The sequence below is a fragment of the Syngnathoides biaculeatus genome, chromosome 17 (assembly GCF_019802595.1).
Source record: "Syngnathoides biaculeatus isolate LvHL_M chromosome 17, ASM1980259v1, whole genome shotgun sequence".
Classification (NCBI taxonomy): Eukaryota; Metazoa; Chordata; class Actinopteri; order Syngnathiformes; family Syngnathidae; genus Syngnathoides; species Syngnathoides biaculeatus.
The window spans coordinates 19,426,030-19,453,390 of NC_084656.1; the positions used below are offsets into that span (position 1 = coordinate 19,426,030).

Sequence of the window (27,361 nt, forward strand, 5' to 3'; positions counted from 1 at the left end):
TACATGGTCGTTTTTTCGCAAAAAAACGCCTTACTATACATGGTCGTTTTTTCGCAAAAAAACGCCTTACTATACATGGTCGTTTTTTCGCAAAAAAACGCCTTACTATACATGGACGTTTTTTCGCAAAAAAAACGCCTTACTATACATGGTCGTTTTTTCGCAAAAAAACGCCTTACTATACATGGTCGTTTTTTCGCAAAAAAAACGCCTTACTATACATGGTCGTTTTTTCGCAAAAAAAACGCCTTACTATACATGGTCGTTTTTTCGCAAAAAAACGCCTTACTATACATGGTCGTTTTTTCGCAAAAAAACGCCTTACTATACATGGTCGTTTTTTCGCAAAAAAACGCCTTACTATACATGGTCGTTTTTTCGCAAAAAACGCCTTACTATACATGGTCGTTTTTTCGCAAAAAAACGCCTTACTATACATGGTCGTTTTTTTCGCAAAAAAACGCCTTACTATACATGGTCGTTTTTTCGCAAAAAAACGCCTTACTATACATGGTCGTTTTTTCGCAAAAAAACGCCTTACTATACATGGTCGTTTTTTCGCAAAAAAAACGCCTTACTATACATGGTCGTTTTTTCGCAAAAAAAACGCCTTACTATACATGGTCGTTTTTTCGCAAAAAAAACGCCTTACTATACATGGGCGTTTTTTCGCAAAAAACGCCTTACTATACATGGTCGTTTTTTCGCAAAAAAAAGCCTTACTATACATGGGCGTTTTTTCGCAAAAAAACGCCTTACTATACATGGTCGTTTTTTCGCAAAAAAAACTCCGTACTATAAAATGTGTGTTGGGAGAGAGAAAAAATGCATTTTCTTCTTCACGTTAGAATCGGCTTTCCTTTCATAGCCATCGAGTGGGGTCATAACACGTCATAACTCAAGCTGAGCGTTTCAAAGGCAGAACCCTCAAAACTGCGAGTCAGAAATGCTCATCACTGACTAAAAGTTTCACTTTTTCAGTTTAAACGTCGTAAGATGTTGAAGAATCTCGCCCTGGCACCGTGCCGCCGCTGACGCTCGCCTCTTCCTCTTCCTCCCGGGCAGGACGTGGTCGTGGTGGGCGAGGAGAACTTCACCACGCCGTGCTACGTCCAGATGGACGAGGAGGCCTGCCACATCCTGACGGAGACGCTGGGCACGTACTGCCTGGTGGGCCAGTCGCTCAGCGCCGCCACCACCAAGCGCCTCAAGCTGGCCATCTTCGGGCCGCTCACCTGCCCCGCCGCCGAGTACCACATCCGGGTCTACTGCCTGGACGACACGCAGGACGCGCTCAAGGTGTGACCCCGACAAATTAAGATGATAGACAATCAAAAGACGTCAAATGAGCTGTTGTTGTTTACAAAAGGGAACCTTTGCTATCATTTTTTTTTTTTTTTTTTTTTGGCAAATTAGACCACAGGTGTCAAACTCGAAGCCCGGGGGCCGGATCTGGCCCGCCACATAATTCTACGTGGCCCGCAACGGCAAATCACGTGTTAACTTCCGTGATTCTTGCTAAAAATCTGGACCAAAATTTCATATCTAAATATGATGAGGTGATTAAATACTTTTATGGTTTCACAGTCACAACGGCCCTCTGAGGGGAACCGTAATTACAACGTGGGCCGCGACAAAAATGAGTTTGACACCCCTGAATTAGACCTTTAAAGACAATCTGCTCAAAATAGTGCTTCAATAATTAAAAGCACATTTGCTGCGTATGCTGCTTGTTTAGAAAAGCTAATCAGTTTTCTTGTTATAAGGAAGTTTAAGTACATCCATTTTCTTCGCCGCTTATCCTCACAAGGGTCACGGGAGTGCTGGAGCCACTCACAATAACACCTCGGGTTAATTTAGACTCTCCAATTAATGTTGCTGTCACGTACCTCCAGTTCGGGGCTGGACTCAAATGCAGGACTCCGAGACGCGAGCATGATGTTCGGCTTGGTTTATTCAAGGTGTAAGCAGTCCGAGAAGGCAGAGGCACAAAACGCAAAGCAAAGGCAGGATTTTAAATACAATCCAGGAAATAAAAGTGACTTCTTCCGCGTTGAAGACCATCTTTTTGAAGAATTTTAATATCCACAGTCATTTAGAAGCAAAGTGAACACCCCACCATCCGTGGCCGCAAAATTAGCAACACTTTTGTGATTCATCGGGACGCACAAGAGCCTGAAAACCGAGAGTGAAAAACACAACCGTGAAATTATGTTCCACAGCTGACTGAATTTGGGATTCATATTGTTCAACGCGAACAAAAACAAAGCACTTTCGCCAGTATCAGTTAGCAACTCGCTTCAATAACATGCTAGCACAAAACCGGCGCTAGCGTTTGACACAAATGGTATGAATTCATTTACAGCCGCAAATTGTAAATTGGCATTCAAACAAAATCAATCTTGAAAAGAAATCAAACGACGGAGTCTGTGCGGGTGATTTCAGGAAGTCCTCCAAATGGAGAAGCAGATGGGGGGGAAGTTGCTGGACGAACCAAAGACGCTCAACTTCAGCGACAGCACCCACAACCTGAGGCTTTCCATTCACGACGTTCCGCACGCGCTGTGGAAAAGCAAACTGCTGGCCAAGTATCAGGTACATTTTTCATGATTAGTATTATTATTATTAATATTATTATTATTATTATTATTGGGGCTCGAGCACCACGCCCTCAGCCGCACTTACAATCACACCTCGGGGAAATTTAGACTCTCCAATTAACGTTGCCGTCACGAACCTGCGGTACGGGGTCGGACCTAAATGCAGGACTCCGAGACGCGAGCATAATGCGCTCATTATTTTTTTTCAGCGAATCAAACTCACCGATTTGCGGTCGTAATGTCGTGGTCCTGTATTTTTCTGGGGGGCAGGAGCTGTGTTTCCAGCAAGTGTGGGACGGCTCCCAGAGGAACCTCCACTGCTGCTTCACCCTGGAGCGCTTCTCTGGCGCCACCGTGGACCTGGCCTGCAAGATTTGCGTCCGCCAGGTGGAGGGCGAAGGTCAGATCTTTCAGCTGGACACCACGCTCTCAGAGGTAGGCGACCGCGCTCCGGTTGCGGGTTTAACGTCAAATTCATAAATCCCGTGCGTGCCATATTTCATCTCTTGACTTGCCTCCCGAGCTCCCACGCGGCAAAAGAATTGGCGTATGAAAGATGGAGATGTGATGCGGTTAAATGAGGTGAATGATGACATATTCCGCCGCTCGTCTTCTCCTCTGGAGACCGACGGGCGGCACTTGGTCTCCACTCCGCCTCAAGAAGGCGATGAAACATTTCCCATTGTCACCTTTTTGTAGCCGATCGCTTCATTTTCGGATGACTTCACATCTACCGACGGGGCGCACCTGGTTATAATGCTCGCCCAGGACATTTGTAAAGGAAATACCGTTTGGCACATACATACGCCGCACGCGCCCACATAGAAACTCGAGATATTTACAAAGAGAATGTAATGCTAGCGCCGCTGCGCTAATGCTAACGCTAGCCTTCAAGCCTAAATATGATTTTAAAATGCTGTATTATATAGGTGTGTGGAACATTAACTATCTACTAATCCCAGAATTATGTGAATTGTTTCACATAAATATGTGATCCGTTACACATAATTATGTGAAACGTTTCACATAATTCTGTGAAACGTTATGTGATAATTATGAATTATGTGAAACGTTACACATAATTATGTGTAAATATCCCAGAATTATGTGAATCGTTTCACATAATTATGTGCAACGTTTCACATAACGTTTCACATAATTATGTGAATCATTTCACAGTGATACGTTTCACAGAATTATGTGCAATGTTTCACATAATTCTGTGAAATGTATCACTGTGAAATGATTCACATAATTAAGTGAAATGTTACACATTATTATGTGATATTTTACATACGTATGTGAAACGATTCTCAGAATTATGTGAAACGTGACCTTTTTTTTTTTTGGTGTGGCAGTAATACGCTTCCGAAAATATGTAACACAATAAATAATAAAAAACAAATGATATATTATCATATCAATATATATAATATTGAATTATGTAAAACACTCAACATATGTAGTAAATTACACAAAAAGAATACAAAGAATTAATCAAAGGATTTTTTTTGTGAACGGAACCATCATTTTTTTGGGAGCAAAAATGTAATCAATCAATCAATGAATTAATTAATTGATAAAAGATTAATAATGGAAGAGGGCAAAAGTTTGTCGATGGCATTTTGTGTGTGTGGGGGGGGGGGGGGTTACTTTCCTGTTTTGTGCCACCTGAACATCTGACGTTCATGTTCAAAAGATGGCTGGGGAAAAAAAAAAAAAAAAAAAAACATATTTGTAAATTTTTTTTTTTAAGTCCCACATCGTCGCGTAAGTTTGCGTTGGACTTTTGCGGTGTCCGGCAGGACTCCCAGAGCATCGACACGTCCCTGCTGGACCCGGCCAGCAACATCACCACGCTGGTGGGGCCCAACGCCTTCCGCATCCCCGTCTCCGTCCGCCAGAAGCTGTGCGGCAGCCTGGACGCGCCGCAGACCCGCGGCAACGACTGGAGGATGCTGGCCCACAAGCTCAACCTGGACAGGTGGGTGCCGTGACCCCGCCCCCGCCCCACTTCCCTTTTCTCTTCTAGTCTTATTTACACAGCGCCCCCCGGTGTTCGGACTCAGGCGCCACGTGCCAGAAAGTCTTTTGTGTCTTCCAGGCTCCATTTTAAGTGAAAATGGATGGGAAAAAAAAAAAAAAAAAAGATGGAGGGGGGGAGGGAGGGGTGCCTTTGATGCGTGCGTGTCCATTCTTGGGGTCCCAAGTTGGGGGGGGGGGGCTTATCGCAAGCGGCAGCTGCACAGTGATGAGACCCCCTGACTGGGTGGACAGCGAAGAGCCACCTTTCTTCTTCTTCTTCTTCTTCTTCTGTTCAACAATTCAACAAAGCGGTCCCAAATCTTTTTTTTTTTTTTTTTTTTTTTGCAACATTTTTGCATCAAGCAATATTTTGAAGGACAAAAAAAAGAGGCTTCAAGTTCTTTCATGTCACACCCAGTTGAAGTATTCTGTCAAATTAAACTACATATTTTTCAAAAGCCGACGGTGCGCATTATAATGCGCCGCGCCTTTTATATGGATCGATATTGAGCCTTTAGTGCAGCGCCACCTCATGGATGCAAAACGTAACGCCAGCCTCTATTGTAGCGTCGATTCTGTGCGCCTTATTATGCAATGCGGCTTATATATGGAAAAAGTTTTAAAATATGGAGGTGCACCTTGTATATGGAAAAAGTTTTTAAAAATATGGAGGTGCGCCTTATATATGGATCGATATTGAGCCTTTAGTGCAGCGCCACCTCATGGATGCATAACGTAACCCCAGCCTTTATTGTAGCGTCTATTCTATGCACCTTATATATGGAAAAAAATGTAAAATATGGAGGTGCGCTTTATATATGGAAAACGCTTTACAATATGGAGGTGCGCCTTATATATGGATCGATACTAAGTCTTTAGTGCAGCGCCATCTAATGGATGCATAACGTAACCCCAGCCTCTATTCTACGCGCCTTATAATGTGGTGCGCCTTATATAAAGTTTTAAAATATGGATTATGGATGGCCTTGTGGTGCAGAAAATACAGTAATACAAAGAGAATTGCAAATTGTGTATTTAAAACAACCACAGCCATTAGTCGGCTTGTACAATATTAATGCTAACAAATCATGGGAAACTGTTGACGTGCTAATATGCTTAATAGCATCTACGTTACGCTGTTATAATCCATTTTTGGCGACGGATATTTTAAACACAAGGCCGCAATGTGTAAGGAGTCATATATTCTTTATCCTCCGCAAAGAGTGACTAAAATGAGTGTTGAGGAGCTGAGACTTCCATCAAAATAGCGTTCTCGAATAAATCGGTTTTGGAATGGAAAATTTTGAGAATTTTTTTGCTTCTATTTTCGAACGAAAATCGGTACTCGGAACGCCTGCGACAAAACCCGGAAATAACATAACGCGCGTGGACCGATCAGCTGACCCATGACTCACTTTTTTTTTTATTGTAATTTCGAACGCACTGCGAAATAAACAGAAATAGCTCGCGCGACCCGATCAGCTGACCTACGACGCGCATTGCTATTGTGAATTTGAACGCACCGCCCAAAAAAACGGAAATATCATAATGCACGCGACGCGACCAGCTGATCCACAACGGGTTTTGTTGTTGTAAATTCGAACGCACCGCGAAAAAACTCGGAAATAACATAACGTGCACGACCCGACCAGGAAATATCGATTCGGTTTTCGAACAAATCGCTTCTCGAACGGATTGTGGTCCAGAACCGAGGTTGGACTGTACCGGGCTTGGGCTCTTTGCCTGAGACTGCCCTCCGGTGGCCATTGAGGGGACTTCCTCGCATTTTTCAGCAATTTGTTTCTATTTTATTCTATTTAATTTAATTATTATTTTTTTTTTTTTTTTGTCTTTCCGTTCTCAGATATCTGAACTACTTCGCCACCAAGTCCAGCCCGACGGGGGTCATCCTGGACCTGTGGGAGGCGCAGCACTTCCCCGACGGCAACCTGAGCCGCCTGGCCCAAGTCCTGGAGGAGATGGGCCGCCACGACGGCCTGGTACCCGCGAGCGACCACTGACGGCGTTCTCGACCCTCGCGAGGTCGTCGGAAGAGCGGCGCCGGCTGGGGGTATTCATGGCACCGGTCGCCATGGAAACAGGCCTCGCCATTTTTGTAATTTTTTTCCACGAGAAAGAATCGCGATACCGCCGTTGAAGAGGAAGGATCTCCACGGCAACCCAGCAGATGGACTCTTTGTTCTGTGATAGCGTAGTATTGAATATGAATAATAATAATAATAATAATAATCTCATTTATGCTTTACAAGTTTTTGAAGTAAGTGTAGTAAGTAAGTCCTCTCTCGCACTACTTTTGTCGGTTTTCTATGATTATTGCTTATCGTTTGGCGAAAAAGAGGGTTGACGACGTCGATTTTTATTTTATTTTTTCCCACGATTCTTTGCACGTCGTGATTGATTGCATATCCAATTAAAAAAAATAATAATCTATTTTTCTAGGACCAAATGTAAACAGTACAGTTTGCTTTTTTTTGGGGATGGGGGCCAAATAATTGACGCGAGGCGCGGGCGAGAAGGCGGCACGACGATTCGAGTGACTGATTGTGATATCAATATTTGTAAATGCATTTTTTTGTTTGTTTTTTGTAAAGCTGTCTATGCAAAATTTGCATTTTTTTGTTTTCATTTATGTCTTTATCAGGGTGTGGCCTCTTTTTTTTTTTTTTCCCTCCCCTTTGTCGTGCAGCTTCGTGACGTTAACTTGCGTGTGACGACCCTCGCCACGATCTCCAATTTCATCCGGCAACGTAATTGTATAAAGTAAAATGTATAAATATGTGATTTTTAAGACTAATAATAAATTATATTTATATGCAACACTGACCAAAAAAAAAAAGACTGGGGTTGCATTTTTTTTTTTTTGTTCATTGAACCGGATCTTAGCAAAGCAATCCCTAGCTCATCCTTATCCTCACAAGGGTGACGGTAGAGTTGGAGCCTATCCCACCTCGCTTCAGTCGAAAGGCAGACGACACGCTGATTTGCACGCCAGTCACAGATATCGACACCATCACTGAGCGGGAATCGATCCCACGCATCAAAGTCGGGCGTGTGTACCACTACACCATCGGTAACTTATCCTTTGCTCATTGGTTTGCAACCTTTGAGCCAAGGCACATGTCGAAAAAAACAGAGCAAAAATCTGGTTTCATGACATTATCCAACCCGCTTATCCCCACAAGGGTTGCAGGAAAGCTGGAGCCTATCCCAGCTAGCTTTAGGCAGACTACACGCCGCGAGTCAGTCGCAGATATCGACACCATCCCCAAGCGGGAATCGATCCCACGCCCCTAAGTCGGACGTGCGTACCACTACACCATCAGCGAATGATTGTTTTGGAAACTTTGAGTCAAGGCACATGTCGAAAAAAACCAGAGCAAAAATCTGGTTTCATGTCATTATCCAAGCCGCGTATCCTCACAAGGGTCGAGGGAAATCTGGAGCCTAACCCAGCTGGCAAGCTTTAGGCAGACTACACGTTGAACTGCTTGCGAGTTAGTCACAGATATCAACACCATCGCCGAGCGGGAATCGATCCCACGCAGACCGCACCATCAGTGACTTAGGCTTCACTCATTGGTTTGCAACCTTTGAGCCAAGGCACATGTTGAAAAAAACCAGAACAAAAATCTGGTTCCATGTCATTATCCAACTTATCCTCACAAGGGTTGGAGGAAAGCTGGAGCCTATCCCAGCTAGCTTGAGGCAAAAGGTGGACTACACGCTGCCAGTCAGTCGCAGATATCGACACCATCACCGAAGTGGGACGTGTGTACCACTACACCATCAGCGTCCTAGGTTTCATGCCATTATCCAACCCGCTTAGCCTCACAAGGGTTGCAGGAAAGCCGGCTAGCTTGAGGCAACTGCTTGCCAGTTAGTCACAGATATCAACACCATCGCCGAGCGGGAATCGATCCCACTAACCCTCAGGTCGCAAGGCACCACTGAACGAGTCGTAGGGCGGTAGTAGAAAATCATTTAAATGTTACAATTCCATATTTTTTTTTTTTTTCACGTACAAATGAACGGTGGGATCCGTCGACAGAAGAAAGGACGCGACACGGGTTTGTTTTTTTCAATAAATTTAATCCGATTGCTAATAATCCATGAATGTCACTGAGCACGGTGATCTTTGGCCAAAGTCAACAGTACAAAAAACTGCTCGTAAAAATACTGCTCTGCGGCTTTTTGGGGGCAGGGCGAAGGGCGAAGGGCTTGGCGTACCCCCCCGGCTCCCCTCGAGAGCCACTCAGCTTTCACAGAAAGCGAGGCGGGACCAACGCAAAAGGTGGGCTAAAACTCAAATGCGCCGGAGCGGTTGCGGTTCTCTCACGGCTTGATATCCTGAGACTCCAACATCCTGGTGAGGGTCTTCTTCACCCTCAAGGCGGTCAGGCGGGACAGGGGCTTGTGCGACCAGCATTCCGACATCAGTTTTGTCACCTGACATAAGCACTGAAGAAGACGGAGAAGAAAACGATCAGCCGTCTGCCATCTGTACACAACGCGTTCTTTATCCTGTGTTGAAATCCGACTGAAACCGCTGAAACCCTGAACCTGCTCACAAAACCCTCACCCGGTTTTGAAACCTTAACGCCAGTTCGAAACACTACATCTCTTTTGCAATACTACTTTTAAATCCTAACCTTATTTTGAAAACCTACATTGAAACGTCAACCCAGTTTTAAAACCCTACTAGGAAACGCTCACCCTATTTTGAAACCTCACTTTGAAACCTTCAGTCCGATTTGAAACCTTAACCCTGTTTTAAACGCCACTTTGAAACACTAAATCAATTTCGAAATACTACTTGGAAATCCTTACCTTATTTTGAAAACTTACATTGTTTTAAAACCCAACTAGGAAACGCTCACCCTATTTTGAAACTTTACTTTGAAACCCTCAGCCTGTTTTCAAACTAGTTTTGAAACCTTAACTCTGTATTAAACGTTACTTCAAAACACTAAATCTATATTGAAACACTACTTTGAAATCCTAACCTTATTTTCAAAACCTACATTGTTTTAAAACCTTACTAGGAAATGCTCACCCTATTTTGAAACCTTACTTTGAAACCCTCACCCTGTTTTGAAGCTAGTTTTGAAACCTTAAGCCTGTTTCGAACACTACTTCGAAACACTAAATCTATTTTGCAATACTACTTTGAAATCCTAACCTGATTTTGAAAACCTAGATTGAAACGCTAACCCTTTTTTAAAACCCTACTAGGAAACGCTCACCCTATTTTGACACCTCACTTTGAAACCCTCACTTTGTTTTGAAACCTTAACCCTGTTTTAAATGCTATTTCGAAACACTAGATCTATTTTGCAATACTACTTTGAAATCCTGACCTTATTTTGAAAACCGACATTGTTCTAAAACCCTATTTTGAAAGCTTACTTTTAAACCCTCACCTTGTTTTGACACTAGTTTTGAAACTCCATCTCGAAACGCTAAATTTATTTTGAAATACTGCTTTGAAATCCTGACCTTATTTTGAAAACCGACATTGTTCTAAAACCCTATTTTGAAAGCTTACTTTTAAACCCTCACCTTGTTTTGACACTAGTTTTGAAACTCCATCTCGAAACGCTAAATTTATTTTGAAATACTGCTTTGAAATCCTGACCTTATTTTGAAAACCTACATTGATACACTAACCCTGTTTTAAAACCCTACTAGGAAATTCTCACCCTATCTGGAAACCTTAATTTGAAACCTTGAGCCTGTTTTGACACACAAAATCCATCCGGGCGTGCTGCCGGCTCCGCTAGTTGATTCTGGGCGAGAGGCGGGGCACACCCTGAACTGTTTGCCATCCAATCGCAGCGCACATCTTCCAACAACCTACCATGCATGTTGGGGGGGGGGGTTATATTTGAGGAGGGGGGCTGAAAACTAGCGTTCCCGGAAAAAACCCACACTGACACGAAGAGAGCATACAAACTCGACAGACGCCAAGGCCGAATTTGAACCCGCAACCTCAGATGCCGCCCGGAAACACCAATTTGAAACTGCGAATCAACTAAATGATGAAATAACTTTGTCTGTCGTGAGATTATTTCACATTTACTGATCAGAAAATCCGACGGCGCATACGATTGTTCACATACGATAACTGGCTAATAGCGCCGCGCGGACGGCGATGGGATTTTGGGAGCCAACCAGAACCGAGTATTCACCAAAACCAGATTGGACGCGCGTCGTCATCGAGTACCTCGTCTGTGGCCCAACGGTTGGCAAACGCCGGCCTCTGCTGCTTGACGCAGACCACCTTCTTCATGTCGTCGTAGGAGGGGTCAGAGGCCACCAGGTCGTAGTAGGGCAGCTGGTAGTCGTCCACGATCCCTTCGCACGTGGCGCACGTCAACAATCCCCGCGTGGGGAAAAAAAATAAAACTACCGCGGCGAACGTCGCCACGTACCTCCGGAAACGCAGCGCCGGGCCATCTCCCACACGATCAGGCCGAAGCTGTACATGTCGGCCATGAGGAAGGACTGGAAGATGGTCCGGTTCAAGGTCTCGTCCAGGACTTCGGGGGGCATGTAGCGTTTGGTGCCCACGCGCAGGTTGGCCGCCACGTCCGTCTCGTTGAGGTTGCTGAAATTCACGACATTTGGAATTTTGACATTTTGACAAAATATTCAAGACTTTTTTTTTTTTAACTAACTGCTAACAAAATATAAAGTTAAAGTAATTTTATTAAATTACTAAAACATATTTAAAAAAAAGTTGTAATAGTAAAAAAAAATATTAGTAATCAAAATTTAAATGTATTCAAATAATATTTAAATATATTTTAAATGAGTATAAAAATCTGAATCTGGTATACATTGCAGTAGTAGAATTTACATACTTTTTTTTTTAAATCATGTAAATATTAATACAATGTATCGAATGTTTTTTTTTTTTTAACTGATCCTCCATAATTGAGTGAAAAACGTCCTTGCCACAAGATGGCGCCACAGCCCTGGGTAGCAGGAAAGCAGGCAACTAAATCAATATTGTTGAAACGATGCATCGCCGCAGCCGAGTTTAGCCCGGGTCGTTGCCGTGTCTTCACCCGGTCTGATATAAAAGTAGTGGTTTGGCGCGAGATCGGTAGGCAATTAGAAACCTGTTTGTGGGTGGGTGGGTGTTAATTTTTCTTGATTTGCGAACAGCGTCCCAGTTTTTGGGCCGTAGAGCGGTGCCTCGGTTTGGAGAACCGATTTGCGCGAAAAGCGAATCAATCAAGTTATGTTATTTCCGGGTTTTTTGTTTTTTTTTTTTGTTTCGGGGGGTTCGTTTGAATTGACAATAACGACGTGGGCGGGTCAGCTGCATTCTGGTATTTCCGGGTTTTGTCCGGGGGCCTCCGAGTGGCGATTTTCGTTCGAAAAACCCTCAAAAACGGATTTGCTGGAAAACGTGGTCAACTTACGTGCTAAACTTGAGGGCCAGGCCCAGGTCGGCGATGCAGCAGGACCCGTTCCTCTTGACCAGGATGTTCTTGCTCTTGAGGTCTCGGTGGGCGATGGCCGGCTTGCCCTGCGTGCCGAAGATCTCCATGTGCAGGTGGCACAGGCCCGAGACGGACGAGTACGCCAGCCTGAGCAGGGCCTTGGCGTCCAGCGTGTTGCATTTCAGGTAGTCGTGCAGCGAGCCGTTCTCGTGGTAGTCGGTGATCAGGTACAGCTGCGTCCACGAGCCCGTGCCCTTGATGTCGGCCGCGATGAAGCCTGAAAGCGGGAAAATTCACAACTTCCATTTTCATGTTGCTTTAAAGGTGTACATATTGGGCGAGTGAGTATTTTTACTTTATTTTATTTTGTTTTCCAGTTTCATGGGTTAAGGTTCTTCATTTGTTATATTTAAAAAAAAAAAAAATTTTGATGCAAGCTAATCACGTTCTGTAGAAAGGAATCGGTGTTATTTTAATGTTATAATTTAAATAAATAATGCAAGAGGACAAATTAAGGACTGATACACACAAAAACTTTGATTTTTAATTTTAAAATATTTATTTTAAGGTATTTTTAAAGAAATAAACTGGATGTCAGTCGAAGATTAGACAAATAGTGTAACTATTTCTAAACATTTCTACAAAACAAATCATAAAATGGATGGATGGATAAAATAAAGTATTTTCATCTTTTAATAAAATATGAAATATTTTTGGAATTAACTGCGAACAAATACATAGTTCAGTAATGTTATTAAATTACTAAAACATAAAAAAGCTGTAATAGTAAAAATGTTCAAGAATATTGAGTAATCATAATTAAAAAATGATATTTACATATAATTAAATGTATTAAAATAATATTTTAAAATGGGTGAGCGGATAAAATAAAAAAGGAAATATTTTTAATTAACTACTCACAAAATAAAAAGTTTATTAATTTTATTAAATTACTAAAACATTTAAAAATAGCTGTAATAGTAAAAAACATTAAATATTTAGTCATAATAATTTAAAATATTTACATATACTTAAATGTATTAAAATAATATTTTAAAATAAATCATAAAATGGATGGGGAGGACAAAATATAATATGAAATATTTTTAATTAACTACTAATAAAATATATAGTTTCATTTTATTAAATGACTTAACACATAAAAATAGTTGTAATAGTAAAAAACATGACATATTTTGTAAAAAGAATTTAAAATATTTACATATACTTAAATGTATGAAAATATTTTAAAATAAATCATAAAATGGGTGAACGGATAAAATAAAATATTTTTATTAACTATTAACAAAATATATAGTTTATTAATTGTATTAAATTACTAAAACATATAAACATGGTTGTAATAGTAAAAAACCTTAAATATTTTGTAATAATAATTTAAAATATTTACATATACTTAAATGTATTAAAGTAATATTTTAAAATAAATCATAAAATGGATGGGGAGGACAAAATAAAATGTGAAATATTTTTAATTAACTGCTAACAAAATATATAGTTTACTAATTGTATGAAATGACTAAAACATAAAAAAATAGCTGTAATTGCAAAAAAAATACACAATATTTAGTAATAATGATTCAAAATGATATTTACATATACTTACATGTATTAAAATAATATTTTAAAATAAATCTTAAAATGGATGGGTGGATGAAATATTTTTAATTAACTGCTAAAAAAAATATATAGTTTAGTACAAAAAAGTTGTAATGGTAAAAAAAAAAAAAATAATGGAAATTTTAATAATAAATTTAAATGTATTAAAATAATATTTCCATATATTTTAAATGAATATAAAAATCCGAGCCAACTTTTGACAACAATGACTCCAGTTTGATCTGGATCAGCGCGACATTCTAATCGCGCGTGTTAGCATTCAGCTAGCAGAGCCCTCACCCAGAATGTTGCTGTGCCGCATGAGGAAGGTCTGGTAGATTTCGGTCTCCCGGAACCAGCTCTCCTCCTCCGTGGTGAGGAAGACCTTGACGGCCACTCGCTCGTCCCGCCACTTGCCCATCCACACCTCCCCGTAGCGCCCTTTGCCGATCTGCTTCACGATCTGGATCTGCTTGGCGATGGTGCGCTGGACCTGGCCACGCGGGCCACACACATAAAAAAAACAAAACAAAACTTTTCAGGTCTCAAAGTGAGAATAACACGACATAAATATCAAAATGTATTGATTTATTCATTCATTTAATTGAAGTCAAACTGCTCACGTGTTCCGTCCGCATTTGATGACAAGCGTAAAGTTAGCTGTCATCTTCAATTAATATAGATTATTTCGCTTAACAATATAAATAATTAAAAAACATATCTGCTAAGTAATTACCCACTAAAATATTTATTTTACGTAGCTCATGCGGTTTCTGATGTGATGCCTGTGAACAATGTTTTTTTTTTTTGGGTCGCTATGAAGTCAAAATGGTTCAACGCCGCATCAAATTTTCCATTTTCTCCAGAAAATTGTTCTTTTACCGACCAAGGATTGAAAATCGGAATAAATCTTCGTGCTGGGTGAAATTTGCCTCTGACGCATTTTTTTGGAGCGACAAAAGATAAATACGTGAATTTTTGCACTGTGATTTTCTCATTTAAAATGAAATTGCCATGCGGGGTTGGACTTTACTCGATTTGCCACTTTTAGGGCTCGTGATCCCCCTGCTAAAAACTTTCTATGGAACATTTCGAAAGAATTTCTAAAGAACTATAGAACTTCAGGACCCGAGTCCTATAGAATTTTTAGACAAACATTTTTGTTCTGCACAAATTCTATCGAATTCTACTGATTTCAATCGAAAATGTTTAGCAGGGTCGACTTTCTTCCTTGCAATTAAGCAGCACTTTGCCGCCACCTTGTGGCATCCTCAGGTAGTTACAGACTTTTTAAAGGAATTTAAGAACTAGATGCGGAATTTCGCATTGTGTAAAAATCATTTCAAAATGTACAAAATATTGTCAACCTAACACTTAAATAATGATGTAACTGAACAACGGGACCAGAGAGAAGGTGAGACAAAAATGGGTTTAAAAAAAAACCCCAAAAGAGTTATTTATTTCCTAAAACTATATTAAACTATATTCCCGCTCAGTGATGGTGTCGATATCTGCCCTGTGACTGACTGGCGACAAGGTAAGGGTGTAGTCTGCCTTCCTCTTGAAGCTAGCTGGGATAGCCTCCAGCTTTCCCGCAACCCCTGTGAGGATAAGCGGGTTGGATAATGCTATACGACTATATAAAATATTGTTTCCTCCGCAGGGTGTCCGGGCTCCCGCTTAGAGGTAGGGTGGGAACCTCGGTCATCCGGGAGGGACTCAGTGTCGAGCCGCTACTCCTCCTCATGAAGAGGAGCCAGATGAGGTGGCTGAGGCATCAGATCCGGATGCCTCCCGGACGGCTCCCTGGTGAGGTGTTCCGGGCACGTCCCACCGGAAAGAGACCCCGGGGACGACCCAGGACACGCCGGAAAGACTATGTCTCTCGGCTGGCTTGGGAACGCCTCGGGATCTCTCAGGAAGAGCTGGAGGAAGTGGCTGGGGAAAGGGAAGCCTGGGTATCCTTCCTCAAGCTACTTCCCTCGAGGACAACCCAGGACACGCCGGAAAGACTATGTCTCTCGGCTGGCTTGGGAACGCCTCGGGATCTCTCAGGAAGAGCTGGAGGAAGTGGCTGGGGAAAGGGAAGCCTGGGTATCCTTGCTCAAGCTACTTCCCTCGAGGACAACCCAGGACACGCCGGAAAGACTATGTCTCTCGGCTGGCTTGGGAACGCCTCGGGATCCCTCCGGAAGAGCTGGAGGAAGTGGCTGGGGAAAGGGAAGCCTGGGTATCCTTGCTCAAGCTACTTCCCTCGAGGACAACCCAGGACACGCCGGAAAGACTATGTCTCTCGGCTGGCTTGGGAACGCCTCGGGATCTCTCCGGAAGAGCTGGAGGAAGTGGCTGGGGAAAGGGAAGCCTGGGTATCCTTGCTCAAGCTACTTCCCTCGAGGACAACCCAGGACACGCCGGAAAGACTATGTCTCTCGGCTGGCCTGGGAACGCCTCGGGATCCCTCCGGAAGAGCTGGAGGAAGTGGCTGGGGAAAGGGAAGCCTGGGTATCCTTGCTCAAGCTACTTCCCTCGAGGACAACCCAGGACACGCCGGAAAGACTATGTCTCTCGGCTGGCTGGGAACGCCTCGGGATCCCTCCGGAAGAGCTGGAGGAAGTGGCTGGGGAAAGGGAAGCCTGGGTATCCTTGCTCAAGCTACTTCCCTCGAGGACAACCCAGGACACGCCGGAAAGACTATGTCTCTCGGCTGGCTTGGGAACGCCTCGGGATCTCTCAGGAAGAGCTGGAGGAAGTGGCTGGGGAAAGGGAAGCCTGGGTATCCTTGCTCAAGCTACTTCCCCCGCGACCCCACCCGGAAAAGCGGTAGAAAATGGATGTTTGGATGGACTGTGAGGGCTGCAGTGCTCTTTCTCAAGACTTCCCTACGCCCCTTTTGACTACATTCCTAATCCCCCGTCCCCCGTTATCCAGCACTCAGTTGGTTTGTGCCTTGCCCGCGTTTTTTTTTTTTTTTTTTTTTTGCCACTAGCAGAACGCAAGCAACGTGTACGACAACTGTGACGCGTCCCACGCGGCGATTTCGTCCTACCAACAAGGGGAGCCCCGAGCCCGACCCTGATCCGACGCTGTGGGACAGTTCGATGAGCTCCTTGAGCGACTCGCCCCGAGGGATGTACGAGTCGTCCTGCTCCAGGTTGATGCTGTAGCGCGGCTCGGACTCCTGCCGCTTGTACCTAACGGGGAAGATGCCAAGTTTGTGACACGTTCTCTACTTAAGATACGAAGAACAAGTTCCGATTCAACCTCGACTTTAGGACAGTGACAAAGTGCAAATACTTTCGCAAACGAGCGACGGTGTTCATTACCTGATGTAGCAGATGACCACGACGATGACGAGGAAGACGCTGCAGAGCGTGATGGAGATGAAGAGAGCCAAGTTATGAGCATCGCTGTGCACATCTGAAATTCAAAAATAGAATGAAATTAGAAATGATTTCGTGTCACATTTTCCTAATTTTCTCTCCATCCGTCCCCTGGACCGAGATTCCCCTGCTCAGCCGCAAGCCGGATCTCCTTCCTGCATCCCAAAGACCGCCGGAAGCAGTTCGGGGGACCCGAGACTTCATGATCAACCTCAAATCCCATCCCAACTGTAAGACTGACGTTTCACCCTGTCCCCAAACCCTAAACCTGACCCAATAATTCTAACCCTGTTCACTAAAAATGTAAATCATAACCGCACATCCCCTCGTGAACCGAACACTAGCCCAAGCCGTTGACTGTGAACCTGAACCTCACCATCACCACAATCCTAACCTTAGAGACCGCCAACCCTAACCTCAAGGCTCACCCCTACCCTAACCTTACCTACGACAAAAACACAAACACACCCCATATCAGAGCCACGTTAAGAAACCAGACTCTGGTATACGGACATGATTGCATCATGGGTACTGCGTATGGATCCGATTCCTTATTGATTCTCTTATTGATTCTAACTGGGTGGGGAATGAAAAGGTACAAATTGGATTTCTTTAACATTGTAAACCTTGGGGGTCGAACATTGCAAGACCTCGAGAAGGCTGAGAACCATGGCCTTAAGCGGCCCTACCAGCTGCCAAGGCCCGATCAAAGAATCACTTCTAACCCTCCCCCTTAATCTAAAAACAAGTTCTCGAGGAGAACAGGTCCTGGATCTGCTTTAAGCAATCCTACCAGCTCCCAAGGCCCAGGTCAAAGAATCACTTCTAACCCTCACCCTGAACCTAAAAACAAGTTCTCAAGGAGAACAGGTCCTGGATCTGCTTTAAGCAACCCTACCAGCTGCCAAGGCCCAGGTCAAAGAATCACTTCTAACCCTCACCCTGAACCTAAAAACACGTTCTCAAGGAGAACAAGTCTTGGATCCTAGGTTTGCAGTTCCCGCATGATGACTTGACTAACAAATTATCCGTGATGTCGCACCTGAGTTCTGCAAGGGAGGAAGAGTAGGGTGAAGGTTGCTGTTGCAGTAGTCCCGATCCATGCAGCACTCCAGAGCTCTCCGGAAGCGAGCGTTCCACGTGTCCTATCCAGAAATCACAATCGGAAGCAAGACGTAAGAAGGCTTCGACGATTAGCGGCACGAGGAGACGACAAACTCACCCTGCATTGGAACTCCGAGCCGGCCAGTCCCAAACAGCCCAACGTGAACGTGGCCAGACCGCCTTCCTCCTCCACCATGGTGAAGCAGTACCCGTCCGTCCTGACCAACGACATCCGCCGTCACTAGCGACCAAAGTTCAAACGTGGAACTGCTACGACAAAAAAACTCTTTCTGGAAATTTACCAGAAACCTTCCGGACCCTTTTTGCGACCCCGAAATGGTGTGTGTGTGTTCTGTGTTGTTAACTTGACCGTACATGCAACTGTTGTTGGAAGAGTCTTCAGGGCAATGCAGGTTGCAGTGACACCACAGCGCGTTTTGGACCCCTGCGCCGCCCCCGCCGCTGACGTTGGCGTTGGCGCCGCCCCCGCCCCTCTCCTCCGACTCGCCCTTCCAGCCGGTCCGAAGCAGAATGCTGTCCAACAAGTTGCCTGCGCCCACGACAAAAAGAGAGAGAGAGAAGTTTCAAGCAAAAAAAAAAAAACGAAAAAAAAAATGTACTCGTGTGACGTTCAAGGATCCCGAGCGAGAATCGGCATGGAAAGAATCCGGTTTTTGTCGCCGTCTCCGTGGCGACGGCATCCGCACACGAAGATGTCGAGAAACAATAAATTAAACGAAGCATATTCTTACTGTAAGAACCCTGCTTGTTTTGGTTTCATAAAACTCAGCTCAAGTTATATAAAATGTTGCAGAAAAATATATATTTTTTTAAATGCTAAAAAGAAAAACAAATATTAATCATAAATGAGAAATTTAACATCAGCAAATAATGTTTAAAATTAAATGCGAATCAAATGGCAGATAATAAATACAATTAAATGAAAACACCATATCGAGTCAAAATTATCCATCCATTTTCTCAGCTGCTTATCCTCACAAGGGTTGCGGTAGTATAAGACAAAAATGTAACTATCAATAGTATTGACATATGAATAAAAGATGTTCAGCTAAACCCAAGTTAAATACACATTTTAAAACGGTACAACTAATATTTAAAATAAATGTTAAGACAATACATTATAAAATATTTTATTATAAAACTAAAATGTTAATTCAAATTCAATAAAACATAACAAAAATAGCAATATAATGTGTAAAATAAAATAAAAAATAAATATGAAGGCAATTTAAAAAATAATGACGTTAAAACTAATTGTAAATAATTAAATAAAACGGAACAAAAATAGTAATATAATGTATGGAATGAAGTAATACAAAAATAAATATGAATGCAATTTAAAAAATAATGATGTTAAAACAAATTGTAAATAATTAAATAAAACAACAAAAATAGTAATATAGTGTAATGTATAAAAAGTAATACAAAAATAAATGTGAATGCAATTTTAAAAATTATGTTAAAACTAATTGTAAATAATTAAATAAAACAGAAGAAAAATAGTATTCTAATGTATAAAAGGAAGTTATAAAAACTGAATATGAATGAAAATCAAATGATAGAAAAATAAATATGAATGCAATTTTAAAAAAATGACGTTAAAACTAATTGTAAATAATTCAATTCAACTGAACAAAAATACTGATATAATGTATAAAATGAAGTAACAAAAAAGTAAATATGAATGCAATTTAAAAAATGATGACGTTAAAACTAATTGTAAATTGCGAGATTAAATGAAATGTACAAAAACTTTAATGAGAATGAAAAGTACAATAAAACAAATTATTTTTTTTAACTAGTGATTTTTGTGTTTGTTTTTTTTTTTTTTTTAGAAAAAAAATTATAAATTGTTGACTGGTAATAACAGACAGAATTTCCTTAATATTAATAAGTACTGCTGAGCTATAAAATAATAAACTCAAAGTGAAATGAGGATAAAATGTCCAATAATATGAATTTTAATTGAACAATGCGTCGGCGACTCATTTGGTATCACGGCACGAAATGTCCAAAACGATAACGAGAAATTTGAAAACAAGGGCGAGCGCGATGGCGAGTCCCCCTGGTCGTGCTCTGCAAGCGGCGCCCCGTTTTCCTTCCCACCCAGATAATCTGCGTTCATGGGAATTCGGCACACTTCTTCTGATCTCCCCGAAGCGACCTTGGCTTCTTTACCTCTTTTCTTGCTTTCTTCCTTTTTTTTAATCAAGCATCTGCGAGTCTGCGACTGCACGCGTGCGCGCGCGCACAAAGGAAGACTTTATGAAGTCGCCGAGCGTTTCGCTTCATATCAGCGTTTGTTTTTTTTTTTTTTTTTTTTTAATCAGCGAGTGGAGGGGAAGCTCACGACGGAAAGGCTGACATCATCTGTTTTTTTTATTTTTTTTTTTTTTTGGGGGGGGGAGCGGTTTTGCACGTGGTCCTCCCTCTTCCGATCCCGTCTGGAGTTCAGGGCAAAACCAGAATTTGGTGATGTCCAAAGATGACGCTGATGACTCAAACGATGTTTTATGATGCTTTATATATATTGACGAGTAACGCCAAGATCTAATAATGGCGGCCCGCCACAGATGAACACTTGCCATGTCATTTTCCAAGCCGCTTATCCTCACGAGGGTTACGGGAAAGCCGGAGCCTATCCCAGCTAGCTTCGGGCGAAAGGCAGACTACACCCTGGACTGGTCGGCAGTCAGTCGCAGGGCAGATATCGACATCGTCACTGAGCGGGAATCGATCCCACGCTGCCCGCACTACAGTGAGGCGTGTGTACCCCTACACCATCTCTCACACGTGAACGTGTTCATGGGAAATACTGAACGCAGTACCTGTACGTGACTAAATGCTGGAGGAAAAAGTCTCAAGTTGTAGTCTCGAGCCTTGGTTCGGTTAATTTTGAAGCATCTTAATTGCAGGGGGGCGGGTGTGCTTACTTATGCAAACACAATCCAAGTTGCTTTTTTTTTTTTTTTTTAAATATACTTCCCTCTCCTGAAAAAAAAAGAAATTCTTCAATTCAGTTGTACCAAATATATTCAAGCTGCAAAATAACATTTGAAATAATGGCATTTGAACAGGGGTGTGTAGACTTTTTATATGCACTACATACTGTACATATTTTCAACTTTTTAACTTTAGGCCACGTTTCAACTTCAAAACTGGCCAATTTGACTCACGACATAACAATAGTTATGTTTATAATGAATGCTCATACCATAATTCCCGGCCTACAGAGCGCACCTGGTTATAAGCCTCGGTACACAGAAAGAGTTGTTAATGGTAGTTCGGATTTTGCGCAATTATGATTATTATTATTACCGTAATTTCCGGCCAACAAGCTGCGACTTTTTCACACTTTTTTCAACCCTGCGGTTTATGTAGTGATGCGGCGCTAGCGTTAGTGCGGGGCTGACGTTAGCGAGGCGCTAGCGTTAGCATGGCATTAGTGTCAAACACATTAAACTCTTTCTGTGTATCTGCGTATAACCAGGTGCACTACAGGTAGCGCCACGCTAATGTGTATCTATGTATAACCAGGTGCGCTAATGCTAGTTCCACGCTAACGCTAGTGCCACGCTAAAGCTAGCATCATGCTAACTCCACGCTAACATTCACGCCTGTCCAAATATGATCAACGCCATAGTTTTTTTTCCCCACAAATGCCGCTATTGGTCCGTTCCCGCAGCATCTGCTATTTTTATACCTCATTAACCACTTTTAAATATTGAAAATATCTCGAGATTAGCATTCTTGGACACTTGAACTGTCTGAAAAATGTCATAAAACTCTTCCTGACTCCGCGGGAGCCGTACTGCATTATTTCGCCTCAAGACTGACATCAGGAAAGTTCTTGAGACAATTCAGGATTTAGAGCTACATCGCATCACTCGTGGCTCTTCGAGACGATGATTTACCATTAGCGTTAGCGCTGCACTCCCGTTAGCGCACCTAGAATGTCGAAAGTTCTTTAGACAATTCACACAATTCAGAATGAAAATAGATTAGATATATTTCGCATAACTCGTGGCTCTTAGAGTCTAAGTGGCAAAGGTCTAAACGCCGCGCTAACGTTAGCGTCAAACTCAAACTCTTTCTGTGTATAACCAGGTGCGCTAACGCTAGTGCCTCGCTAACGCTAACACTAAAAGAAATCGCGTAATAATTGAGTGCCTCCCTCGGCCTCTCGAGTTGGTTGTGACGCGTCGGCAACAAACAGTTTCGCGTTGTCAGCGGCGAGCGCATTCAAGGTCGCCCCCCCCCCCCCCCGAAATCTGATCTACATCCTCCGCACATTCCACAGGCTGCTCCTCCACACACATTTGTGTGGATGTTACCGAGACATTTCTGCACTGTGCGGTGTTTTCACCATTAATGATCCCAAAATGGCAACTCTGCAACCCAGCGTAGACAATAAAAGATGAATTTCAAACGTGTTTGTTACGCTTCACTCATCTTCAACGTGTGTGTCATGTGGATGAACTCTGGCGACATATTACATCAATTTTTGTTTTGATGAAGTCGACCAGTGGGGGTTCTGATTTTTACGTTTTTGGGGTGGGGTCACTCTCATAATTATGTACATAAACATGATTGCTTACTGCAAAAGCTCGTCGCTATTGTGCGAATGCTAACGGCTAACCGTACGGCTCGATGCAGTTGCGAAGTCGGTTTCTTCATCGCTGACTGCGCCTATCTACAAATAACGTCACTGATTCATTTTTGCTTGCAAATTTGCTCGTCGCCACGGAATTGAAACTCGGAAGACGTCAATTTGAAGGTGCAAATTTGCCGGAACGACGGCGCTCTGCGGACTGCTTGGCGGGACTCTTTCTTCCTGCGCTACTTTGACGATTTCGTTTTGTCTTCTTTGTCTGCCTTACAAGCAAAATGTTTCCAGATCTCGCGCCGACCCCAGGACCAGATAAAAACCCTTCAATATTTCGCTAAAGTAAACAACTTTTGATACGTTCTCGTCTAAAACCCGAAGGTCTAAGTCTTGGACCTTTGCCACCTAGACTCTAAAACCCACGAGTGATGCGATACGTATCTAAATTCTGAACTGTTTAAAGAACCTTCAAGATTTCAGTCTTGAGGCGAAATAATTCCGTATGGCTCCCGCGGAGTCAGGAAGAGTTTTAGACAGTTTCAGACAGTTCAAACAATTTCGTTTTGTTTGGTGTGTCTCTGTCCGCCTAGTAAGCAAAATGTTTCCGGATCTCGCGCCGACCCCAGGACCAGATAAAAACCTTTAATATTTCACATCAAAAAAACTATTTTTGGTACATCATCGTCTAAAACTCTAAGGTCTAAGTCTTTGACTTTTGCCACTTAGACTCTAAGAGCCACGAGTTATGAGAATTGTCGAAAGAACTTTCAAGATTTCAGTCTTGAGGCGAAATAATGCCGTCCGGCTCCCGCGGAGTCAGGAAGAGTTTTATGACACTTTTCAGACAGTTCAAGTGTCCAACAATGCTAATCTCAAGATATTTTCAATATTTATAAGTGGTTAGCGAGGTATAAAAATAGCAGATGATGTGGGAACGGACCAATAGCGGCAGTTTGTGAAAAAAAATTATGGCGTTGATCATATTTGGACAGAAACAACTATTCACATCAGCCAAATTGTGCCGAAAGAATCAAGGTACACCCTGGACTGGTCACCAGCTAATCGTGGGGCGCAAATAGAGACCAAGACGAGCTGCGTCACTCGTCTTTTCGGCAAACTGGTCCCCGGAGACGAGGGCGCCGTTAGATACGCCGCAATTGGCGGCTTAGGTTTGCCCTCTTGCAACGGAAAGACAGGAAGTAGCGCGGTGAGCCTGGGTCGGTTTCCTGAATTGGCCCACGATTGAGCACGTGCCGAAAGAATCAAGGTACACCCTAGACTGGTCACCAGCTAATCGTGGGGCGCAAATAGAGACCAAGACGAGCTGCGTCACTCGTCTTTTCGGCAAACTGGTCCCCGGAGACGAGGGCGCCGTTAGATACGCCGCAATTGGCGGCTTAGGTTTGCCCTCTTGCAACGGAAAGACAGGAAGTAGCGCGGTGAGCCTGGGTCGGTTTCCTGAATTGGCCCACGATTGAGCACGTGCCGAAAGAATCAAGGTACACCCTAGACTGGTCACCAGCTAATCGTGGGGCGCAAATAGAGACAAAGACGAGCTGCGTCACTCGTCTTTTCGGCAAACTGGTCCCCGGAGACGAGGGCGCCGTTAGATACGCCGCAATTGGCGGCTTAGGTTTGCCCTCTTGCAACGGAAAGACAGGAAGTAGCGCGGTGAGCCTGGGTCGGTTTCCTGAATTGGCCCACGATTGAGCACGTGCCAAAAGAATCAAGGTACACCCTGGACTGGTCACCAGCTAATCGTGGGGCGCAAATAGAGACCAAGATGAGCTGCGTCACTCGTCTTTTCGGCAAACTGGTCCCCGGAGACGAGGGCGCCGTTAGATACGCCGCAATTGGCGGCTTAGGTTTGCCCTCTTGCAACGGAAAGACAGGAAGTAGCGCGGTGAGCCTGGGTCGGTTTCCTGAATTGGCCCACGATTGAGCACGTGCCGAAAGAATCAAGGTACACCCTAGACTGGTCACCAGCTAATCGTGGGGCGCAAATAGAGACAAAGACGAGCTGCGTCACTCGTCTTTTCGGCGAACTGGTCCCCGGAGACGAGGGCGCCGTTAGATACGCCGCAATTGGCGGCTTAGGTTTGCCCTCTTGCAACGGAAAGACAGGAAGTAGCGCGGTGAGCCTGGGTCGGTTTCCTGAATTGGTCCACGATTGAGCACGTGCCGAAAGAATCAAGGTACACCCTGGACTGGTCACCAGCTAATCGTGGGGCGCAAATAGAGACAAAGACGAGCTGCGTCACTCGTCTTTTCGGCAAACTGGTCCCCGGAGACGAGGGCGCAGCAATTGGCGGCTTAGTTTGGGATGGAAACAGGAAGTAGCGGGTGGAGCCTGTCTCGGTTTCCTGAACTGGCCCTCGATTGAGCACCAGAGCTCAACAGCAGGTCACAGTTCTCTAGCGTTCCCCCTCCCCAATTCTCGCTTTTGTTGTAGGTGAAGCCTGACGGATTGATTGATCGGCTTCTGATTTATTTTTCCTAGAGGAACGAAAACACAAACGGTCACACTCGTTTTCCCCAAGTGCCAATTTCCTCTCTTCAGAAGCGTCGCGGATGAAGAGCGAGATAAGTTCCTCCAGGTGGCGGCCGTAAATCTTCCCGCTCAAAGCGGACGTCTTCTAACCCCCCCCAGCGCGTCTCTGGCGTGCACTCCGACCCCTCGCGGGGGTGTCGGGCAACCGTCGTTCGTCGTCCGGCTTCAGCCGCGTGCCTCTTAACCCCTCGACGGGGCTTCAAAGCGAGGACGTACGTGCGCACCGGCGTGTCGGAAGACCGCGGTCCGATCCGTCTCCCCCCCGCCGAGTCATCTGTTTCCACTGTTCCGCCGACCTGCTCCGCGTTTACCGGCCGTGACCGAGCAGCCTCGAGGACGGAGAAAAGTGTCCGCCGGCGTCGGACGAGATGGTTCCGGAGCGGCCGGCCTGCGACCCCCCCCCCGCGCGACCTCCGGCAAACCCGCTGGCGGAGAAATGTCACGCGGGGGTGCGACTTTTGCCGGACAGTTGCGACATCCGCAAAGACAAACACAGACAGGCGCTGGTTTGGGACAATCACCAACAGAAGCCTGCGACGGCTTCAAATGGGCTAGCTTAGACATTCACCTGATTTCTAGGGTGCAATATTACGGCGACGTCACTGATGGTGTGGCAGTTTGCAAGCCTGGCTTTGGGCGCGGGCGGCGTGGGATCAATTCCCTCTCAGCGATGGTGTCGATATCTGCCCTGCGACTGACTGGCGACCAGTTCAGGGTGTAGTCTGCCTTTTGCGTGAAACTAGCCAGCTTGGTTCTTCATGGGTTAGGCTCCGGCTGTCCCGTGACCCTTGTGAGGATAAGCGGCTTGGATAATGGATGGATATATATTATGGCTACGTCTTAGGCGTATTAACAACAAAAATGTTTTCATGCGGTCGGACTGTGCCACCGATTCTGCAGGTCTGGAACGTGTCCGCCCTGATCAACGTGGGTTCACGTAAGAACTGCTGTCGGCCACAGCTCACGTTTTTACACTCACACACAGACTTATGTTAGGCTCCGCCTTTTAAAGACAAATATCTAACATTTTTTTGCTTAGGTTCTTTCTGTTCATCTGTGGAGAATGTCCATACATCCATTTTCTTAGCCGCTTATCCTCATGAGGGTCGCAGGGAGTGGCGGAGCTTATCCCAGCTGTCACCTGGCAGGAGGCGGGGTACACCCTGAACTGGTTGCTAGCCAGTCGGAGGGCACATTGTGACAAACAGCTGCACTCACAATCACACCTAGGGGCAATTTATCCATCCGTCCATTTTCTTTGCCGCTTATCCTCTCGAGCCTATCCTAGCTGTCAATGGGCGGGAGGCGGGGTACACCTTGAACTGGTCGCCAGCTAATCGCATGGCACATCGAGACACTCACAATCACACCTAGGGACAATTTATCCATCCATCCATCCATTTTTTAGCTGCTTATCCTCACGAGGGTCACAGAGCGTGCTGGAGCCTTTCCCAGCTGTCAACGGGCAGGTAACGGGGTACACCCTGAACTGGCTGTCAGCCAATCGCAGGGCACACGCCCTCACAATCACACCTAGGGACAATTTATCCATTCATCCATTTTCTTTGCCGCTTATACCCACAAGGGTCGCAGGGAGTGCTGGGGCCTATCCCAGCTTTCAACGGGCAGGTAACGTCGTACACCCTGAACTGGTTGCCAAACGCATGGCACATTGCGACAAACGGACGCACTCACAAACATACCGCACATGCAAAGGCCACACAGGCTGAGCCGGGATCGAACCCGGGTCCTCATAACTGTGAGGCCAACGCTTTACCAGCTGATCCACCGTGCCACCAGTTTTAGATCCATTTTCCACAATCTGATCTTAAAGAAGTGAAATATATTCTGCATTTTTCTGCTCATTTTTCTCAAATAAAACTTATAAATCTTTCCTAATTTGCATTTATCCTTTGCTGAGATATTCCATTAAAAAAAAAAAAAAGTCCGATCACATAGAACGCGCGGGAGGAGAAATTCAA

The 27,361-nt window shown here is 44.1% G+C and overlaps 2 protein-coding genes across 8 annotated transcripts in view; one reads left to right on the top strand and one right to left on the bottom strand.

Annotated features, from left to right (window-relative positions):
* unc5cb (unc-5 netrin receptor Cb) overlaps positions 1-6,779 on the top strand; it is a 167,258-nt gene extending 160,479 nt beyond the window's left edge. For all 5 annotated transcript variants that reach the window (XM_061801292.1, XM_061801293.1, XM_061801297.1 and 2 more), the window contains 5 exons: positions 1,066-1,299; positions 2,446-2,595; positions 2,871-3,035; positions 4,406-4,584; positions 6,490-6,779. In XM_061801292.1, coding sequence (XP_061657276.1) covers positions 1,066-1,299; positions 2,446-2,595; positions 2,871-3,035; positions 4,406-4,584; positions 6,490-6,646 — 885 coding nt within the window. In that variant the 3' untranslated portion in view covers positions 6,647-6,779. The remainder of the gene's footprint in view (positions 1-1,065; positions 1,300-2,445; positions 2,596-2,870; positions 3,036-4,405; positions 4,585-6,489) is intronic.
* A 1,945-nt stretch (positions 6,780-8,724) lies between these two features.
* Positions 8,725-27,361, bottom strand: part of bmpr1bb (bone morphogenetic protein receptor, type IBb) — a 44,445-nt gene continuing 25,808 nt past the window's right edge. For 2 of the 3 annotated variants that reach the window (XM_061801298.1, XM_061801299.1), the window contains exons 3-12: positions 18,577-18,751; positions 18,320-18,419; positions 18,140-18,242; positions 17,041-17,134; positions 16,764-16,908; positions 14,018-14,210; positions 12,077-12,374; positions 11,078-11,253; positions 10,870-11,000; positions 8,725-9,104 (exon numbers count right to left, since the gene is read on the bottom strand). In XM_061801298.1, coding sequence (XP_061657282.1) covers positions 8,979-9,104; positions 10,870-11,000; positions 11,078-11,253; positions 12,077-12,374; positions 14,018-14,210; positions 16,764-16,908; positions 17,041-17,134; positions 18,140-18,242; positions 18,320-18,419; positions 18,577-18,751 — 1,541 coding nt within the window. In that variant the 3' untranslated portion in view covers positions 8,725-8,978. Of the gene's footprint in view, positions 9,105-10,869; positions 11,001-11,077; positions 11,254-12,076; positions 12,375-14,017; positions 14,211-16,763; positions 16,909-17,040; positions 17,135-18,139; positions 18,243-18,319; positions 18,469-18,576; positions 18,752-27,361 lie in introns of those variants that run through there. The other variant, XM_061801300.1, reaches the window with a different exon arrangement.